At 35.1% G+C, this 19,492-nt stretch overlaps 6 protein-coding genes and 1 long non-coding RNA gene across 15 annotated transcripts in view; 4 read left to right on the forward strand and 3 right to left on the reverse strand.

Annotated features, from left to right (window-relative positions):
• Positions 1 to 2,411, forward strand: part of LOC111805048 (serine/threonine-protein kinase Nek2-like) — a 10,612-nt gene extending 8,201 nt beyond the window's left edge. For 3 of the 7 annotated variants that reach the window (XM_023689909.1, XM_023689916.1, XM_023689915.1), the window contains 2 exons: positions 196 to 609; positions 765 to 2,411. In XM_023689909.1, the coding sequence (XP_023545677.1) occupies positions 196 to 609; positions 765 to 1,418 (1,068 nt within the window). In that variant the 3' untranslated portion in view covers positions 1,419 to 2,411. Of the gene's footprint in view, positions 1 to 195; positions 610 to 682; positions 728 to 764 lie in introns of all 7 variants that reach the window. The other 4 variants (XM_023689911.1, XM_023689914.1, XM_023689910.1 and 1 more) reach the window with 4 other exon arrangements.
• LOC111804821 (protein IQ-DOMAIN 14-like) lies at positions 1,621 to 3,250 on the reverse strand. Its single transcript, XM_023689619.1, has 3 exons — positions 2,939 to 3,250; positions 2,113 to 2,343; positions 1,621 to 2,021 (listed from the first exon to the last, which is right to left on the reverse strand). Exons 1-3 carry the CDS (start codon positions 3,248 to 3,250, stop codon positions 1,647 to 1,649), a joined length of 918 nt encoding a protein of 305 aa, XP_023545387.1. The 3' UTR covers positions 1,621 to 1,646.
• Positions 3,251 to 4,539: 1,289 nt separating this feature from the next.
• LOC111804947 (probable ribose-5-phosphate isomerase 3, chloroplastic) lies at positions 4,540 to 5,737 on the reverse strand. Its single transcript, XM_023689784.1, has one exon. The coding sequence runs from the start codon at positions 5,648 to 5,650 to the stop codon at positions 4,796 to 4,798; it is 855 nt and encodes a 284-aa protein (XP_023545552.1). The 5' UTR covers positions 5,651 to 5,737; the 3' UTR covers positions 4,540 to 4,795.
• A 1,133-nt stretch (positions 5,738 to 6,870) lies between these two features.
• LOC111804935 (PITH domain-containing protein At3g04780-like) lies at positions 6,871 to 11,189 on the forward strand. 3 transcript variants are annotated; one of them, XM_023689769.1, is made up of 9 exons: positions 6,871 to 6,993; positions 7,166 to 7,252; positions 8,462 to 8,585; positions 9,269 to 9,317; positions 9,408 to 9,465; positions 9,574 to 9,620; positions 9,716 to 9,793; positions 10,557 to 10,627; positions 10,986 to 11,189. In XM_023689769.1, exons 1-8 carry the CDS (start codon positions 6,955 to 6,957, stop codon positions 10,603 to 10,605), a joined length of 531 nt encoding a protein of 176 aa, XP_023545537.1. In that variant the 5' UTR covers positions 6,871 to 6,954; the 3' UTR covers positions 10,606 to 10,627; positions 10,986 to 11,189. The 3 variants fall into 3 exon arrangements, with proteins under 3 accessions (XP_023545537.1, XP_023545538.1, XP_023545536.1); XM_023689770.1 differs by lacking the exon at positions 10,986 to 11,189 and adding an exon at positions 10,791 to 10,951; XM_023689768.1 differs by lacking the exon at positions 10,986 to 11,189 and having other exon boundaries at positions 10,557 to 10,951.
• LOC111804936 lies at positions 8,592 to 9,188 on the forward strand. The gene is made up of 2 exons (XR_002816589.1): positions 8,592 to 8,741; positions 8,848 to 9,188. It is a non-coding gene; the product is annotated as an uncharacterized LOC111804936 (long non-coding RNA).
• A 1,861-nt stretch (positions 11,190 to 13,050) lies between the features above and the next one.
• On the forward strand, positions 13,051 to 15,387 carry LOC111805097 (protein ECERIFERUM 26-like). Its single transcript, XM_023689990.1, has 3 exons — positions 13,051 to 13,084; positions 13,133 to 13,581; positions 14,164 to 15,387. The coding sequence occupies exons 2-3, from the start codon at positions 13,159 to 13,161 to the stop codon at positions 15,106 to 15,108; spliced, it is 1,368 nt and encodes a 455-aa protein (XP_023545758.1). The 5' UTR covers positions 13,051 to 13,084; positions 13,133 to 13,158; the 3' UTR covers positions 15,109 to 15,387.
• Positions 15,388 to 16,433: 1,046 nt separating this feature from the next.
• On the reverse strand, positions 16,434 to 18,356 carry LOC111805990 (calmodulin-like protein 8). The gene is made up of 4 exons (XM_023691304.1): positions 18,284 to 18,356; positions 17,784 to 17,941; positions 16,890 to 16,970; positions 16,434 to 16,568 (listed from the first exon to the last, which is right to left on the reverse strand). Exons 1-4 carry the CDS (start codon positions 18,345 to 18,347, stop codon positions 16,434 to 16,436), a joined length of 438 nt encoding a protein of 145 aa, XP_023547072.1. The 5' UTR covers positions 18,348 to 18,356.
• Positions 18,357 to 19,492: the final 1,136 nt, after the last annotated feature.

The raw sequence follows: 19,492 nt of genomic DNA on the forward strand, positions 1-19,492 counted from the left end.
AATATCTGCTAGCGGTGGGCTTGGATTGTTCATATAATGTTCGTGCCAAAATTGACGATACAAACGACCGATAAGAAACGCAAATCTCCCAAGTTTATTTCTTCAACGTTTTAGCCAATAAATTCCCTTATGTTCTGTTGTATCATGTTATATAGGTTCCCCAACTCTAGTGTTTTGAATAACTTTGTTTGGCAGGCTGGGGAACTACTTGGTCATCCTCATTTGCAGCCTTACATTCTTCAGATAAATCTCAAACTGAATTCTCCGAGACGGAATACGTTACCGGCACTCTGGCCCGAACCCAATTATATGAAGAAGACGAGGTTCTCCGAGCCATTGCCCTTTAAGCGCCATTCATTAAGCAACGATCGAGCTATAAATCCAAGTGTTTCGGTAATAGAGTATGATTCTCCCAGCTCAACGCATGATATACATGATAAACAGAACTACCCGAGTCGCAAACCGACCACTGGTGACACTCAGGGTGGAGAAGCGTTTCGAAAGATGCCTGCCAGGTCTGCAACTAATGCTAAAACTTCACGGCTTCTATCGAAAGCTTACGCCACTCGGGAAAAACGCGATGAACCGTTGAAAAACAATAAGAAATTGGTGAGTCTGGATGATCTATAGCTTATTTATACCAATTTTGGTTCATTAACTGAGACCTCATCTTTGTTTATAGCAGCTCCCAGTTTCTTCTACTTGTGTCCGTCGAGCATCGTTCCCGTNTGGTTCATTAACTGAGACCTCATCTTTGTTTATAGCAGCTCCGAGTTTCATCTACTTATGTTCGTCGAGCATCGTTCCCATTGCATACGAAAGCTACCACCGATCAAAGCGCTTGCAGACCGAATGTTGGTATTCTTCACCACATTAAGTCCCCGGATGTCTCGGTGAATTCTCCACGAATTGACCGGATTGCTGAATTCCCTTTAGCATCATACGATGATACATTTTTTCGTGTTCGCCGTGCTTCACTGCCATCCACGCATGGATCTACGAGCTCCCTGCAGCACACTGATTGTTCTATAACCGAAGACAAATGTACAATCCAAGTTTGTGACAAGGTTTGTTCAACTCGTGGTTACACCAAAGCATGGCAGGGAATACAATGCAGCTTATTTCAAGATGACCGAGACGCTCGAAGTGATTCCTCCGCTCAGGATGCAACGGCTGGGGCATCGAGCCATACCTCATCAGACTTACGACAACGCCATTTTGATACGTCGTCGTTACAACAGAGGGCCGAGGCTTTGGAAGGTCTGCTCGAGTTTAGTGCGAGATTGCTGCAGCAGGAGAAGTACGAAGAGCTCGGGGTGTTGCTGAAGCCATTTGGGCCCGAAAAGGTCTCCCCAAGAGAAACTGCTATCTGGTTGAGTAAGAGCTTCAAAGAAATCAATCTCAAGCAGGAAACATGAACCACTCTTTGATGTGCAGAGTCGTCGCATTTTCTCGAGGTATATTTGACACTTGGGAAGATGCCGAGAAGGAGAAAAACGTCTTTTCATTATAGATTATAGTCGTTTTAGTTCGATAGACTAGCTAGCGAGTAGCGGTTATTTGTCGTCCTTAGTTTTAACTCATTAATAGTAGCTGATATGCAACATTTCTGTTGTAGGAATGTAAATTTACAACAGTTAAGATGGCTAAGATGGTCTCGGTTTTAGCTGATGTGCACTTGAACTCGGACGTTGTTTCGGTTCGCTCTGCGATCGGACTTTTGCCCGTGATGTTTTTGTCTTGGCCATATAATTTGGATAGAATGGATGGTCATTAGGCACGAAATCTGAACGCCTTGGATGATCCATGGAAAATAAGGTTGTTTCAGCTGTTGGTTTGGACATGTTCGGTTCCCTGGTGCCGGAGTGATCTTTGTGCTGATACTGCCTCGGGATCGAAAGGTTTCGTCTACAAGAACAAGCATTTGATTCATTCACTATCTGTTCGATTTGAGAACGATTTATATGGTCACTCTTGCTCGTATATGATCTCCGAGTTTCATTGAGATTCATGTTTAGTCTCTAAGAAAAGCCAAGAAAAACCAGTAAACAAAGTGAGTGAGTAATCAAACAGGTAACTAGAAACTGCGACGAGATGAATCATGGAATTTACTTTGTATACTTCTTCGAGATTGGTGTCAACGATACGCTTACGTCGCCTCCTTTCGAGAAGCTCTTCCTCGTCCTCAAGCAGCTGGATCCGACTCACCCGAGCTCGAACTTGGATTGCCATCAAAGCTTGCAGGCTCTTTAAGGTAGCAGCTGTTTGTTTCCTCACAAGATAGCCTCTCACAAGTGCTTGTATCTTAACCAGTGCTCTTAAAGCATGCAATGCCTTCCTTGCCTAGAAAAAACATAAGCAAATCACAACAGTAAACAGTAAAGAATATATTTCGGAGCCGATATTGTTTACTTTGGGCTTTTCCTTCCAAAATTGTTTTGTTCCCCGGACGTGAGATCTCTCACAATCCACCCCTTTCAGGGCCCAGTGTCGTCGCGGGTAAATCTCACAATCCACTCTCCTTCAGGGCCAAACGTCCTCACTGTCACACCGCCGGTGTCCACCCCTTTCCAAAAATATTTTGTTCCCTTGATGTGGGATCTCACAATCCGCCCCTTCAGAGCCCAGCGTCCTCACTGGCACACTACTTGGTGTCCACCCTCTTCGGGGTTCAGCTTCTTTGCTGGTACACTACCCGGTGTCTAGCTGTGATACCATGTTAGGAATCACGGATCTTCACAATAGTATGATATTGTCCACTTTGAGCATAAGCTCTAGCTTTGGTTTGGGTTTCCCCAAAAAAATCTCAAACCAATGCAGATGTATTTCTTACTTATAAACTCAACGATCATTCTCTAAATTATCCAATATGAGACTCCTTCCTAACAATCTTCAACTATATTGAGAAACCAAAGACATAAAACGAAAAACTAATTACCAAATGAGACCGATACACGGATTGGATCGTCGTAGCAGCAGCGTTTCGAGCACTCGATGGTGGCTTCTTCTGATCTGCCATGGCTACATGCTTGAGAGCTTCAATGGTATGAATGGAGCCAACAGATTTAGAAAGCTTATGAGTTAACAGAAGATTTGTCTTTCTAAAACTCCATTTTAGCTTCAAATTTGCAGAGTGATCAGAAAAAGAAGAAGAACCCATCTTCTTCTTCTTCTGATTCTTCTGATTCTTCTGATGTTCTTCCTTCTTCCCAAGAAGAAGATTCAATATCCATTTTGCAGCCTTCCCCATCTTGGCTGAGAAGAAAACTTCAAAAAAGAAATGGGTTTTTGAAATGGTTTCAAAAAGTTCAAATTTTGATCATCAAATTCAAATGGGTTTTTGAAATAATTTCAAAAAGTTCAAATTTTGATCGTCAAATTCAAATGGGTGTGGGACTTTTTGTGTTATGTTTGGCCAGCAACAAAGTTCTTTTATACATGATTTGTTGAAACTGTTGACTTCAAGCAATGTTTTTTTTTCTTTTTTTTGTTCTTTTGATTTGTGTTGTTCCTTTTTTGTCTATGGCCTGCAGATTTTTTCTTTCTATGATTAAGCCATTTGCCACTTCTTGAATTATTTTTATATTTTTAAATATAAGAACTGAGGTTGGAAAGGTTCATCCGTAATTAGACTATAAAGCAAATAAGACTCGAGCTTGAGCAACGCCCTAGGACCCAAATGGGATTGGGAAATCGAGATTGGTAAGTTCAAGAACAATCAGACTAGAAAGCAGATAACACTTGAGCTTGAGCAATGTCCAAGATCCAAATGGGCTTTGGATAAATTTAGGGGCAATCGGATTAGAAAGTAGATAAGTCTCTGATAGATGAACACTACTCTCCACAATGGTATGATATTATCCACTTTAAGCATAAGCTCTCATGGGTTTGCTTTGCGCTTCCCCAAAAGGCCTCATACGAATGGAGTTAGTATTCCTCACTTATAAGCCCATGATCATTCCCTAAATTAGTCAATGTGGAACTTCCATCATCCAACAGTCTCGAACTTCAGAAAACGTCCTACAACTCAAATGGATTTGGGTAAGAGAAGAGACCCAAATTCCTATGCTCGGCCTCGATTAGTGGAAGTAGTGAATTTTGAAAAATTTCGACTAAATGTAAAATTTATTTAGACGTGAACTAAATTAAAAAAAAAAAAAATTATTAAAAATATAGAAATTAAAATATAGTCAAATTTAACATATTTATAATTTGAAATAATAATAATAATAATAATAATAATAATAATGCCGACTTTCATCCCTGTTCAACAAGTGAGTCGAAAAATAAAAAAACATTCGTTAAAGATTTTAGGTCAAACTCGAACGTACAAGAACTTGTTCTTTTGAAGATATTCAAATAAAAATATAATAATTTAATTTTGAATAACAATTGACTTATTATATTTTTCAATTTTGTAACAATCATTTTAATATATAATAATTTAATTTTGGCAATTCAATCCCTACTCTAACAATTTCATCATTTAATTAAATGTTGATTTTTATGGTTTAAGATGTAGAAATTTGAGCTTAAACATATGAAATCCCTTTAAATACACTAATTTTTTTCAATTCTGAAGTACAAATGGATACAAAAATTACATTTATTCCATCCCAAATTGAGCATATCATCAGCAAAAATTTGAAATCAAGCTGATTGTTACCAATAAATCATGAACAGGAAGAACAAAAAAAGTTGCAATTCGAACCTCTAATTTAGGGTTTAGGAGGAGGCGAAGGAATTGTAACAGTTTTCAGAAGAACTCACCAATGGAAGTAAATGGAAACGGAAATCATTTGGTTTTGATGTCGATTCCATCTTTTCCGGCGATGATTACGGCGGTCGCCATGTCCAAGAACAATCCGTGCTCCACTACTCCTTCAAACGCCGAGATCTCTTTACCGGCGGCCAATCCGTCCTTAATCGGAGTCTTGAAATACAAATCAACTATGTAATTCGAGTTATCGGTGACGTACGGCTTCCCGTCGGCTTCCAATCGGAGCTTAGCCTCGCAACCTTCGTCCTTGAACAGATCTTGAAGCCTTACCAAATTGTGTTTCCAGCAGAACTGAACGACTTCAACCGGCATCGCGAGGCCGCTTCCACCGAGGCCGTCAACCAATTTAGTTTCATCGACGACGACGACGAACTTATCGGAAGCGGCTTCCACCATTTTCTCACGCAAGAGAGCGCCGCCGCGGCCTTTGACGAGATTCAGATCTGGATCGACTTCATCAGCGCCATCGATGGCCAAATCGAGATGCGGATGGTCGTCCAAGACAGAGAGAGGAATTCCTAATGACCTAGCTTGCTCCTCCGTCCGCTTCGAGGTAGGGATTCCAACAATGTCTCTCAATTGATTACTCTTGAGAAGTTCGCCAATCTTGGCGACGACGAAGGCGGCGGTGGAACCAGTGCCGAGGCCGAGGACCATGCCGCTCTTGACATACTCGACGGCTTTGTCGGCGGCGAGCTTTTTAAGGTCGTCTTGAGTGAGAGTGGAGACGGAGCGGGCTTGGACGGAGAGAGGTCGGCAATGGGCGGAGAGATTTATGGATTTTGGGGAGCGGAGGAGAAGGTTGGCTATGGAGGAAACATGGCGGGAGGAGGAGAGAGAAGGAGGAGAGATAAAGGAGAGGGAAGCCATGGATGAGAAAGGGATTAGGGATTTGAGCTTTTCTGTGTTCTTTCTTCTTCGTTCTTTCTCTCCACTTTCCCTATCCAAACTCCGATGGCCAAATAATTTCCAATTTTATTTATTATTTTTTATTATATAAAAAAGAAGGAAATTTTTTTAGCTTTTGGTTTGATTTGTGAAATGGACATTTATTTTTTATTCTATAACCTCGAGATTTAGGTTATGATGAATTGACGAGATTTCACTTACGTCTATAACCTCGAGATTTAGGTTATGATGAATTGACGAGATTTCATTTAGGCCTAGAACCTCGAGATTTGGGTTAGGACGAATCGGTGAGATTTCACTTAGGTCTATAACCTCGAGACTTAGGTTAGGATGAATTAACGAGATTTCACTTAGGTCTATAACCTCGAGATTTAGGTTAGGACGAATCGACGAGATTTCACTTATGTCTATAACCTTGAGACTTGGGTTAGGACGAATTGACGAGATTTCACTTAGGTCTATAACCTCGAGATTTAGGTTAGGATGAATCGATGAGATTTCACTTAGGCCTATAACCTCGAGACTTAGGTGAGGACGAATCAACGAGATTTCACTTAGGTTTATAACCTTGAGACTTAAGTTAGGACGAATTGACGAGATTTCACTTAGGTCTATAACCTCGAAACTCAAATTTTTACGTGGCGTTTGATGTTCAGACACTAATGAAATACACACTCAAACTTCGACGTTATGATGCTGATGAAATGCATACCATGATGCTCAATCATTCCCTTGTGGATCGTTTCACGAGTTTGATTCAAGCTTTAAAAGGGTATGGATTGAGCTCGTAATGCTCTGTAAAACTATCGAAAAGAAGATAAAAGGTGAGACAAGATCGAGTAATTTTTCAGAGATTTGACGTTTTTATAACCCAAGAGTAAAAAGACAATTTTACCCTTAGAAAAACCATCAATCCCTTTTCATGAATCACTTCAAGAATATATATATATATATATATTTTATTTGTGAATGATATAACTTAATGACTAAATTTGTAAATTAACCAAATATATATATATATATTAATTATGATTTAACGATGCATCTAGGGTTTAGAGGGGGATTAGATTCTTGATGGGCCCACAAGCTTGTAGAATATGGAGTCGGGTTATTGGGTATGACCCGACCAAGATTCGGGTCAAAAGGCGATTCCTACCGGACCTTTCCGCCTCCTCACGCGACCACTTTTGAGCGCATTGGAATTTACACAGAATTCATTCCCATTTTCCTTCTTTTTTTTTGCTTCTCCTCTCGTTCGATTAGCTATGGCTGCCGCATCTGCAACCGCTATTCATCGGAATCAGGTGAGTGATTCAAGTTCTTGCGGCGTTTGGTTATTAAATTCATGCTTAGTTTTCGAGAAATGATTATGGATGATGTTTAAACTTGAATCTGGCTGGGAGTTTCAGGATTGTATTGCTTTAAGCTTGGTTTTTTTTTTCTTTTTCCTCATACTGATGCTTCGTTTTTAACCAGGTTGATCTGTCCGACTTCATTAATTGGTCTGGCGTTGAGTGCCTTAACCAGAATTTCAGCCACACTTTTACAAATGCTCTTAACCAGGTGCTGTTTATTATTATTTTGACTCGAGCTGTTAGTCAGTTGCTCGTACTTCATTGTTGTTTTTGAATTTCTTAAATAATTCATTTTTATGAAGTTAAAGATGATGCTGAGTTAGACTCGCGTTCTTCCACAATATAATTTGCATCTATTATTCCTTTCTAATTGCAAGAGATGGGAAGTTGTGAATATGGAGGTCAGCAAGGTTGGCTAGGTAGATGGAAGTTGATGAATATAAATTTAGCTCTTTGGGTCAAGTTGGCGAATAATTCCCTTTGAAAATAGATGTTGTTCAATTCATTGATTTCTGTTTTTCATCTTATAAGCCATCTTTGTGATATTGAGTTACGAAATTTGTCGAATCTTTCTCTGTTTTAGTAGTACGCGTAGTTGGGTTCTTCACTCTGATTTTGGAGGCTAAAATCTCAAAGAAGATAAAGTTTTTCACCTACCTGATTTCCTTGGGTAGATTATACTTACACCATAGACTTCGTCTAAAAGCCTTCATCTATGGTTTTGGGCCATCAGTCGTGTGTGTTGTATATGAAAGCAATAAAAGATGCTGATCATTTGCTATAGAGATGTCGCTTTGTTGTGAAAATTAGAACGATTTTTGCACATGTTTGGAGTTAGTTTGACTACTCCCAAAGATTGTAGGGATGAGGTGGAGAAGGTGCTTGTTAACCCAAATTTCCATGATTAGGGTCTGAATCAATGGCAAAAAATGTCTTCACAAATTTATTGAATCCATGGCTCGAAAAGAAATAAAGTATTCTAAGGGTAGTCTTGAAAGAGTCTTGAAATATGGAACATCTTAATATCTCTATATTCCAGTGTTCTCATCTAAAGTGTTATGAAATTATATCTTATGTTTTTATTTTTATCTATTGGACCAACCTATTGTAATTTTGTTTCAGGTTTTGTTTTTAGATTGCTATTTGTTTGGGCCACTTTTCTTATACATTCATTTGATGTATTATAAATATAAACGTCAAAATATCATTTTGGTTCTTCAACTTTGGACTAAATTTGAATATTTTGAAAGAAGGACTAAAATAGAACAAGTTCCAAAGTGGAAGGACAAAAATGATACTATAACCTAAAATAATTTTTTTTAATGATAAAATAGGTTTCTCTTTTTCCCCTTAATTTATTCCTAACAGGGAAATATTATACCGAGGGTTTGAAGCAACTTTTTTTTTCCTAAATTAGACTTGTAGGGATAATGATAGCTTGCTTTTGGAGAGTGATGCAGATGAGCAGCTTTTGATATATATACCTTTTAACCAAGTCATTAAATTGCATTCCTTGGTCATTAAGGGACCTGAAGAGGAAGGTGAGTACTCTATCTATTACACCATTTTTTAATTCTAGTTCATGGTTTCTTCTCTCCTGAGTATTTCAGTACTGCTTGCATGTATATCGTAGTTCATCTCATCTATTGGCATAACAATTTTGTAACGTGGCTTACAATCCAACGTGGTCACTGAGGGTATGATAGTTCCATTTTAAATTTTTACTATTTGATTATTGTTATTTTGGGTTATCCACTCAAAATAACAGTCCTCTAGTCTTGTAAATCCCTTGTTGTACTGCAGTTTCTTGCTGTGGTGAGGGAGTAATGGACTACGGGCAGAGGAATGGAAAAATTTTCAGGGTTGGATAGAAACACAACATTGAGTTTCGGAGTGCATAAATGTGCTTTATATCAAAAACTTTTGTAATTGTCTCTTTACTTAATCGCATTCAATCGAGAAGTTCTTTTTTTTTTTTCTTTTTTCTTTTTTCTAGTAATTCTTGGCTGTGGAAGGATATCTAATCCTAATCCTCCCTGCCCTTTATTTACTCTCGCACCGCTATGTATTTCTTCTATTCAAAGAATATATGCAACATCTCATTTTAAATGAAAAAAGTACTGTATCACTTCGTCAAGAACGTACATATTGTCTTTCACCTTTCTGTATTTTGTTCTGCTTAACTGTCAAATCACAGGGTTTTAATATTGAGGTTATTCTCCAGGCCCTAGGACTGTAAAGCTTTTCTCAAACAAGGAGAATATGGGATTTGGGTAAACGAACTGTTTTCTTTAGTTAATATTTGGTGCAAGTGTTTTCTAAATATTATAATCTGATGATTGTTTGTTTCATGAACGTTGCAGCAATGTCAATGACTACCCTCCCAGTGACACGATTGTGCTCTCCCCAGATAATCTTACGGTAGATTTTCCCATACTTGTATCTGTATCTCATCACAAAATGGAAAACTCTTTAGGTGAGACTATACACAGAAACTGGGAGATCATTGTTTATTGTTATGCTTTGTAGGGAAAGCCAGAAGTTGTAAAGTACGTGAAATTTCAAAATGTTCGTAGGTAAGTCATTGCTGTCATCAGAGTTAGTTTTCTTCATTTAGATCGTATATTGAAAGTCCCTGTTGATTGTTCTGAACTATTCAATTTTTTATCAGCTTGACAATTTTTATAGAGGATAACCAATCTGGAGCTGACGTTACAAAAGTTCAAAAGATTGCCTTGTATGGAACAACGTAAGTTGTTTTAACAATTACCATTATATTTCATTTGAGTTAATTTTATCTTCATCTTGCTATGTCTAACTGAATTACTACATTGCACAATCAGCAAGCTTAGATGAGATGACTTTATGTTTAGATTACTTTGACCAATAGAGTAATAGCATATGAACGTACATTTAAAGGGGACGCATTTTCGAGGAAAGTAATAAGTGAAGCAATGCTTAGATAGTTCATCTCTGGAAATTCCATTCTAGAGTTTTGCTACTTGATGTTGGCTGACAAAGAATTTAAACCTCCTCCTTCTTTATAGATTATTTAATTAGTGTAACGGTCCAAGCCCACCACTAGTAGATATTGTTTTCTTTGGGCTTTCCTCAAAACTTTTAAAACGTGTCTGCTAAGGAGAGATTTCCACGCTCTTATAAAGAATGCTTCGTTCTCCTCTCCAACTGATGTGGGATCTTACAATTAGTATATGCATTTCTTATTGGCAACCATAGTAGTAAGATAACAAATAGTCCTCTCGAGTTCTTTTCTTCGTATGTTGTTCCACGATGAGCAATGCATGTCTTTTGCTTTAGGGGATAGCATCAAGTACAAACTATAGTCCTCCATGAATTATATAGACCATCTCATATACTGTAATCTAAATTTATATCGCACATTTTGGGATTGTGATCCATGATGGGATTGGAATAGAGGAAACAACATTCAACTCCATTTCATTATTTCCTTATGCTTGGTGAAGTGTTGAAGTTGTTGATCTGTTATGCAGGGTTGAAACAACTGACATGAAGGGTCTGAAGAAGATCGAGGATCACTGAATGCAAAAAGAGAGGAATCATGGTCTCTCTCTCTCTCTCTCTCTCTCCCTCTCCCTCTCTCTCATATGATTATGATTATGAGTAATTGATATCAAAGATCAATTTGCAGTAAAGATAAGAACTATTTAATGGGTTTTGATGTCATATTCTAGAATTTTGACGAGTTTGTATACTTGTTCGATCAGTGGCGCGTAGTTCATTCCATGTATCACACCTATGCACATTGTTAGGTAGTTTACAAGGAGGATCAATGGTGATAAACTCTCTAACTTTTAGCTCTGCTTGATGATCATGGTTGAGATTGAGTCAGCCATTTTATAAGAATACATGGGGCGTTGGTTTAGTATGTGCTGAAAAGATTTCTTGTTTATTCTCAATAGGTTGATCCAACCAAACTAATGAATGGCCCTTTAAGATCATCTTTATGTGGGAATTTCAGGTTTGCTGCAATATCTCTTCATCTTTACTCTTTATAGATTTGATATTGTAAACAGTCCTAAGTTATGAATTTCTATGAACACTAAACAAAAATATGTTTAAATTTCACTATTTTTTAAATAAAAAAAAAAAAAACCTTAAAAAATTGCTGGATATAGTTTTTGAGCTTTCATAATACTCAAAATGTCTATTACTGTCGTTTAGTGGTACTTTTTAAAAATTTTAATTCAATAATATTAAAAAGTAAGTCGAGATATCTCACTTCTTCCGAATATAGATATAATAATGTTTTTTTTACTCTTATCAAATAAAAAACTCAATTCAACACGGATCATTCAAAATTTTATTTTTAATAAAAAGTAAAATGTTAGGTTCGTAAAATATCTATTTATTTATTTTTAAATAGTTAAAAATCAATTTTAATTGAGTCTTTCGAGAATAAATAATTATAAAATTAAATAAAAATTATATATATATATATATATATATATATATATATATAAATGTATCTTAAAAATTAGTTGAGTCTTTCGAGAATAAATATACATATACATATGTATATATACACATATGTATACATACATATAGATACACATACGTGTATATATATATATTATATCTTAAAAATTAATTTTGAGTCTTTCGAGAATAAAAAATTATAAAATTAAATAAAAATTATATACGTATATGTATGTATATATATATATATAGGAATAGGTGTATAATTGTATCTTAAAAATTAATTTTGAGCCGTTTAAGAATAAATAATTATAAAATTATTTATATATATATATATAGATATATAATTGTATCTCAAGCAAAAAATAATGTATTTTTAAAAAAATTAAATAATAAATTCGTATTTGGTTCAAACCAATCTAGTTTTAGGGAACCGGTGAACCACCAAAATTCACATAGTTTTCATCTATTTAAACCAACTCAAACGGTATTGTGTTGACTTGATTCATCAAATTTTTTGAACAGTCTTATTAAAATATTAACAAATTTTGAATGTATCATTCATACCTTATCAATAAATTCTTCAGACATATCTTATCAATCTTTTGGTGTCCAAATTATTTAAAAATATTGTGTTGTAGAAGAAGATAGATGGGCAAATGTGACATTTAAGACTGTCCTTATGAATTAATGGGCACAGCCAGTTTTGAATGCCGCGGCTGGTCGTTGTGCCCACTCATTTTCTCTCAACTCAATCCCCAATTTTACTCATTTTTTCTATTATTAAATAATCGAACACGACGCCTCCAAAATTAAATTCTAAACACATGTCGAGATACTACTCGATATATCTCTATATCGAACAACGTACATCTTAATAAATACAATAATATTTATCAACTTAAATACAGTTTAATAGCTTAATGTATCAATAATTTTTTCTTGATCTTTACTTGTATATTAGTAGTATGGTCAGAATAAATTAGTAATTTTAAATACCCCACTTGAAAAAGGTTATGTATGACTAAAAGGCGCTTTAAGATTAAGATAGGACGAAAATACCCTTATGGTAGATTGTAAATAATGTATTAAGGAAGAGAGAAATGATCGTTTCATATGAACATATTACTAAAAAAGATGCATATTTATGTATCTAAAGTGCTCGATTAAATTATAAATAATTCTTTACTAACCGAATTTTTTTAAATGTAAAGACTAAATTCATCCATAACGAACTCAAAAGCACCTTGAGTTGAATAATACTTAGATTAATTTGACTATTTAAATAAATAAAATCTATTTAATTCGATGTAAAAATATTTTTTTTATTAAAAGAGAAAAAAAAAACGAGGGGCATTTTTGGAATTTTGTCAAATAGCTATCATGAGAAGAGGTTTATGATGACACGTGTCGAGTTTCTATTGGTTACAGTATGCTTGCCGTAAAAAAGTCCATGAAAGAGTAAAAGTAGTCCTCACCATTAAGGCCCCCAACCATCTCCTTCCGCTCTCTTAACGGCCAACTCCCTCTCTCCTCCGGCATAAATACGCTCCCTCTCCACCACTCTCTCCGCCACTAAAAATCTCTCTCTCTCTCTCTCTCTCTTTCTCTCTCTCTCTCTCTCTCTCTCTCTCTCTCAGTTTGTCTACTGCGCCAATGTCTCAAATCCAGAGCCGTGTGACGCCGATCACCAAGCTAACGGCGGTGTCGAGCGACCCGAGCATGTCGGGTCGGGTCTACTCGCTGACAGCGGCTGACCACGCAATGGAGTTACACAGCGCCGCCGTAGTGATGTACTACAACGAAAATCCATTCGGGTCGTTCATTTTGGACCCGATGAGAGAGTCGCTTTCGAGGGTTTTGTCGCTGTACCCGACAGTGACGGGTCGGTTGACCCGATCGGAGAATGGCAACTGGGCAGTGAAGGCGAACGACGCCGGAGTTAGGGTTACGATGACAAAGGTGGGGACCACTCTTGATGAATGGCTCAGATCTGCCGATTCGGCCGAGGAAAGATATCTAGCGCCTTTCGAAGAAATGCCGGAGAATCCATATATCTGGTCGCCTTTCCGAATACAGGTAATTTATATATATATATATATATATATATATATATATGTATGTATGTATATGTATTTATATTAATTATTTTTTAGTTTTCAATTAATTTTGATTTTTTTAAAAAAATTAGGTAATAATTAAAAAAAAAAAAAATTGTTTATATACTTAATTTAGAAAAACTAAAATAAAATAATATAATAATAAATCTTTTAAAAAAAGTTCGAGAATATTTTAAATAAAATATTAATTAATTTTTTTAATCTAAAATTAAGAGTAATAATATATATATATTTTTTAAATTTAAGAGTATTATTAAAAAATAAAAAAATAGAAATAATTTATTAATATAAACAAAAGAATAATAATAAAAATAAAGACGAGTTCAAGTACGACGATGAATTTTATATGAAAATATGAAAATTTGAACATTCGACTCTAAAAGATTCAGTTTTTAATGAAAATTAGGATTTGGAATAGGTATGACGTGATCGGTTTTTATATCTATTGAAAATTAGGATTTGAAATGTTTACGAGATTATGAGTATAAGCCTTAACACGGGTTAACACGGGTCGGGACTGATAGTGTTTATGATTGTCCAGATCAATGAGTTTGAAGGAGGGGGTGTGGCCATTGGAGTGAGCTTCACTCACCTAACTGCAGACCCAACCTCTGCAACTTTCCTCCTGAAAGCATGGGCTGATGCTCACCGGGGCGAACCCGTGTCGCCACCGATTTTCACCCGTCCATCGATTGGAGACGGTGAACAAATCCCGAACACGGCCACGAAATCAACCAGCTTCTATGCCAACAAGTCCAAGACATGGACACAAAATCAACCAGCTTCTACTACCAAAATGGCCTCTGCTACCTTCAAATTCTCCAACTCAACAATCAACCAATGGCTATCAAAAACAGAGCACCATTGTCCTAACGCCACCCCTTTTGATCTCCTGGCTGCTCTCTTCTGGAAACAAGTCCTACAAATTAAGGGTCTGTCCCAAAATGAGCTGAATCATTCATTATCAATCTGCACTGACTTAAGAACTTCATTTCAATCCTCACAAAGGTTCTACTTTGGGAATGCTCTGCTTTTTTCAGAGCTCTCTGTAAGCTCAAAGGACATGGAGCAATGGGATTTGGGAGAGATTATGGGATTGATACACAGCCATTTGGAGAAGGTCGATGAGGAGGACGAGATTCGGACCGCGATGGAATGGCTCGAGTCGAGGAAAGAAAAGGGCGGGAAATATGCGGCGCCGTTCAAGATGTACGGGCCGGAATTGACTTGTGTAAGTATGGAACATATGGGGGTGAAATTGAGTTATGCAACGAAGTTTGTGAGGGATTCAAAGGCTGTTCATGTGTCGTATAATGTTGGGAATTGTGAAGGGGATGGATTGATTGTTGTAATGGCTTCTAATGAAGAAGGGGTTGCGAGGAATGTGATGGTGATGCTACCGGAGAGGGAGATGGCTGAGCTTTGTAAGGATGAAGCTGTTTTGAGGTTCAATCCGACAGTGATTCTTGGTGGAAGGTTGGTTTGATGAACAACGTTGTACTTGATGTTCTATGTTCTAGGATTATGTTGTGTTTGTGTGAGTTTTTATGTGTTTTCGTTTAGAGCGAAAATTTGAAACTCGAAGTACCTTGTTTAGACTGAAAAGGGGTGTTTCGTAAGAATGAAGATTGAAATAGGAGATAGGGGCGGAGCGGGGACGGAGATATAATCCCTTACTCTAGACTTGTTTAGCTAATTGGAGAGAAATTTCTTCCAGTATCTCTCTCGTCCCTTGTTTAAATGAGGATTTTCTGTCTCGTTTGAAGTAGGTTAGTGCAGGTTAAGTAGATATCTTTAATGGAGCTATAGTTAGGGATGTAACATGTTTCAAACGGTGAGATCCCACGTTAATTGGAGAGGGGAACGAAACATTACTTATAAGGGTGTGGAAACCTCTTCCTAGTAGACGTGTTTTAAAACTGTGAGACTAATGACAATATGTAACGGGTCAAAGCGGACAATATTTGCTAGCGGTGAGTTTGGAGTATTATAAATGATATTAGAGCTTGACATGGGGCGGTGTGCCAACAAGGACGCTGGCCCCAATGAGGGTGATTTGTGCTGCTACAAATGGTATTAGAGATAAACACTATGTATTGTGTTAGCGAGGATGCTGGCCCTTAAGGAGGGTGGATTATGAGAGCTCCCACCCGATTTTCGTTCGACCGACGTCGGGGTGACATCGGTAGCTATTTCCTCACGTTCTAGGACAGTTCCAGAAAGCTGCTTTCTCTTTTAGATATCTTAATATATTTCCCAGGGAAGCAATGCTCATTGAATTTCGAAGAAAGAGAGCCTAATTTTGAAACCCGAGGATGGATTACGAGATCCCACATCGATTGGAGAGAGGAACAAAGCATTCTTTATAAGGGTGTAGAAACCTCTCCCTAGTAGACGCGTTTTAAAACTGTGAGACTAATGACAATATGTAATGGGTCAAAGCGGACAATATCTGCTAGCGGTGAGTTTGGAGTATTACATATGGTATAAGAGCTTGACACGGAGCGGTGTGCCAACAAGGACATTGGCCCACAAGGAGGGTGATTTGTTCTGCTACAAATGGTATCAGAGACGGACACTAAGCGTTGTGTCAGCGAGTATGCTGGCCCCCAAAGAGGGTGGATTATGAAATCCTACATCGATTGGAGACTAACAACAATATGTAACAGATCAAAGCGGACATATCTGCTAGCAGTGAGTTTGGACTGTTACATAGACCCAACTCAATTACTCGGGTTGTAAATTTTTTCATCAGTAACGTTTATTAAATAATGAATCGAGTCATTTATTCAATTTTTTTTAACTTCGGGATCAAATAAGAAGCATCATTTTAGCAAATTCTTCATAGTCAATAAGACCATCTCCATCCAAATCAGCTTCTTTCACCATTTGCTCCACTTCTTCATCAGTTAATTTCTCCACCATGTGGATCATCACATTCTTCAGCTGCCAAACACACAAAATTAAACTATTTTAACCCTTTTTTCTCGGGTTTTTCGAGTTAGGGTTTAGGGATTGAAAATGATCGAGAGAGATTCATAAATTTTTAAGTAGAAATAAGTAACAAAACTTGAAAATCGAGCTGATCGATCGAATTGACTTCAGTTGGTCGATTTAAGTTCACGTATCAACTGGAATCGGTTGGCTGGTGAATTCATAAACGCTCAAACCAACCGACCTATCAGACAATATCAATTTTAAAAAACCAACCAAAAAACGCTTCCAACCTTTTCTTTTCTTTTTCTTTAGGGTAATTAGAAGTCAAACCTCGTTAGGCGATATGAACCCATCTTGATCCATATCAAATACTTTGAAAGCTTCTCTCAATTCTTCTTCGGCTTCACTTTCCTAAATATTCAAATATTTAAATTTAATTCTCGAACTTTCAATAAATCCTTAAATACCCTTTATTAGTCTTTCTTCGATGAACGTTACCACATTGTGTCTCTTTCGGAAGGAAAATTATCGCTATTATTTTANAAAAAAAAAAAAAAAAAAAACTATCTCAAACTATCTCGAAACGTCACAGATATTTAATTATTTTATAAATTATTGAAATATATTTCTTTTAAATTATTGAATAAACTAATTTATTTTATCAATTTCTTAAGCATAAACATGCTTTTTTTAACAAGTAATTGACTTATTTTATCAACAAAATGAAGATTTAATAATAATTTAAAAAAATATTAGCAGGCTTGTTTAACAATTTATCTATTAATAATTACTTTCTTTAAATAACAAATTAAAAATTACATAATCCTCGAAAATATAAAATAAAATAAAATAAAATAAAAAGTCAAAACTCATATTCCAACAAGTTGGCCTCGTTGAATATTTGTGGAAATTAGAAGTATATAATTGATTATTTGAAAAATCCTTGTGGAAAAAATAAATAAATTATTAAAATACCCGTACTTGGAAGTAAGTTTACATTTATGCCCTTAGAATTATTATTTATTATTTTTTTTTTTTACCTTTATTAAAAATAACAATATTATTTACGTAATTACGTAATTATTTTAACATTATTATTAAAATAACAATTTTTTTTATCATTTATTTGAACAAAAAAAAATATTTTTTTTAAATAATTTAAAAATTATAAATAAAATATTTAGAAAGTTTAAGGGTATAATTGAAATTAAGGTTAATAAATACCTTCATCTTCTTTGCCATCAGATTGAAGAACTCCTCAAATTCAATGGAACCACTCCCGTTAACATCAACTTCATTCATCATGATTTGCAATTCTTCCTCGGTAGGGTTTTGATGTAACGATCTAATCGCTGTAGCAAGCTCTTTGATCGTTATGCAACCTATATTTCAAAAAACGTTCATAATTACGATCAGATATCTAGTCATCTTGAACATAACTCAACGGGCTATGATGTATATCTTTAGCCTTAGAGGTTCGAGTTTTCATCATATGCATATCGCTGAGTTCATAAAACGAAAAAAAAAGTTCGACCCAAAGAAATTATGAGAATAGATCATACATTTACTTTATAAAAAAATGAAAACTCGAACAACAAAATGATTATCAAACGATGATCGATAATTCAAAAATTCAAGAATAAAAGGTCGATCGTGGCAACGGTCAGCTACCACGAGCGGTGATGGAAGAGAATTTGATTCCGATATTCATAACTCATACATACCATCACCATCTTTGTCTAGCAGACAAAAAGCTTCTTGAAACTCTAAAATTTGCTCTTCCGACATGATGCAATGAAGAAGAAGAAGCAGCTGGTCTTTGATGAAAAAAATTAGGCTATATATATATATATATGTATGTATATGTATGTATATATATATTATCAATAAATATATATATTTATGGGTCACATGTTGTTTTATTTAATAAATATTAGGACTTTTTATACTTGTTTTGAAAGGTTGATTTGGTAAATGTATGAATAATATTTTATTTTTTTGAGTAAACGTATATATTTTTTAAAATTATTATTATAATTTTCTCATTTAATTTTATGAAAGAAAAATGAAAAACCATTTTGAACTAAAAAAATAATAATAACAATAAAAACAAGTTTAAATATATAAAATAATACATTATTCAAAATGAGATAGGAATAAAATAGGTTTAAAATATAATTTTGGTGGCCCTAATTTAAATTCTATTTTATTTTGGTATTCAAATTTAAATAGATTAAATTAATAAAAATATTCTTAAACTTTATTTATTTATTTTTAATTAAAAAATAATCTTACCCTGTATTTTATTAATATCTTTAAATTGAGTTATTTAAAAGGTAAAAAACAACTTTAATTTTTTGAAAAGAAATTCAAAAATTATATTTCCCGTTAGTATGACATTTCAAAAATACAAATATTGACCAAGTAAAATGTTAATTTTTTTTTTTTATATTTATATATATTTTGCGTAGACTTTTTAATATAAATTTACGTATCGTCATTAGCTTCATGGTTTTGTTCCCCTCTTCAATTGATATGGGATCTACGGTGACTAGCTCTACTACCGTTTATAATAGCTCAAGCTTACCACTAGTAGATATTGTTAACTTTATCGGTTATGTATCATTTTCAGTCTCATTATTTTAAAATGTGTTTATTAAGGAAAAGTTTTAAAAATATGGACTAAATTAAATAAAATTTAGACTCCAAAACAAAAATTAAAGAATTTAAAAAAAAATTGTCAAAATTTGTATTTTATTCAAATTCAATACTATATTATATTTTTCTAATCAAAATTGAAAATTTTGGAATATAATTAAAAATTTAAAATGGATTAAATTANAAAAAAAAAAAAAAAAAAAAAAAAAAAAAAAAAAAAAAAAAAAAACGTATATTTTGATAAAAGACAGAGATACTGTTCGTAAGCCCAAAGA

The sequence above is a fragment of the Cucurbita pepo genome, chromosome LG11 (genome assembly GCF_002806865.2).
Source record: "Cucurbita pepo subsp. pepo cultivar mu-cu-16 chromosome LG11, ASM280686v2, whole genome shotgun sequence".
Classification (NCBI taxonomy): Eukaryota; Viridiplantae; Streptophyta; class Magnoliopsida; order Cucurbitales; family Cucurbitaceae; genus Cucurbita; species Cucurbita pepo.

What these genes read in the sequence shown, in the direction of transcription:
- LOC111804821 (XM_023689619.1), bottom strand. Translation starts at nt 3,250, where the DNA reads ATGGGGAAGGCTGCAAAATGGATATTGAATCTTCTTCTTGGGAAGAAG. An exon ending in CCGTGTATCGGTCTCATTTG is followed by an intron (nt 2,344 to 2,938) that starts GTAATTAGTTTT and finishes TGTTTTTTCTAG; the next exon opens with GCAAGGAAGGCATTGCATGC. An exon ending in ATCTCGAAGAAGTATACAAA is followed by an intron (nt 2,022 to 2,112) that starts GTAAATTCCATG and finishes GGCTTTTCTTAG; the next exon opens with AGACTAAACATGAATCTCAA.
- LOC111804947 (XM_023689784.1), bottom strand. Translation starts at nt 5,650, where the DNA reads ATGGCTTCCCTCTCCTTTATCTCTCCTCCTTCTCTCTCCTCCTCCCGC.
- LOC111804935 (XM_023689769.1), top strand. Translation starts at nt 6,955, where the DNA reads ATGGCTGCCGCATCTGCAACCGCTATTCATCGGAATCAG. An exon ending in CCGCTATTCATCGGAATCAG is followed by an intron (nt 6,994 to 7,165) that starts GTGAGTGATTCA and finishes GTTTTTAACCAG; the next exon opens with GTTGATCTGTCCGACTTCAT. An exon ending in ATTGCCTTGTATGGAACAAC is followed by an intron (nt 9,794 to 10,556) that starts GTAAGTTGTTTT and finishes TCTGTTATGCAG; the next exon opens with GGTTGAAACAACTGACATGA.
- LOC111805097 (XM_023689990.1), top strand. Translation starts at nt 13,159, where the DNA reads ATGTCTCAAATCCAGAGCCGTGTGACGCCGATCACCAAGCTAACGGCG. An exon ending in GGTCGCCTTTCCGAATACAG is followed by an intron (nt 13,582 to 14,163) that starts GTAATTTATATA and finishes ATGATTGTCCAG; the next exon opens with ATCAATGAGTTTGAAGGAGG.
- LOC111805990 (XM_023691304.1), bottom strand. Translation starts at nt 18,347, where the DNA reads ATGTCGGAAGAGCAAATTTTAGAGTTTCAAGAAGCTTTTTGTCTGCTA. An exon ending in TGATGGCAAAGAAGATGAAG is followed by an intron (nt 16,971 to 17,783) that starts GTATTTATTAAC and finishes TTGAATATTTAG; the next exon opens with GAAAGTGAAGCCGAAGAAGA. An exon ending in GGTTCATATCGCCTAACGAG is followed by an intron (nt 16,569 to 16,889) that starts GTTTGACTTCTA and finishes TGTGTTTGGCAG; the next exon opens with CTGAAGAATGTGATGATCCA.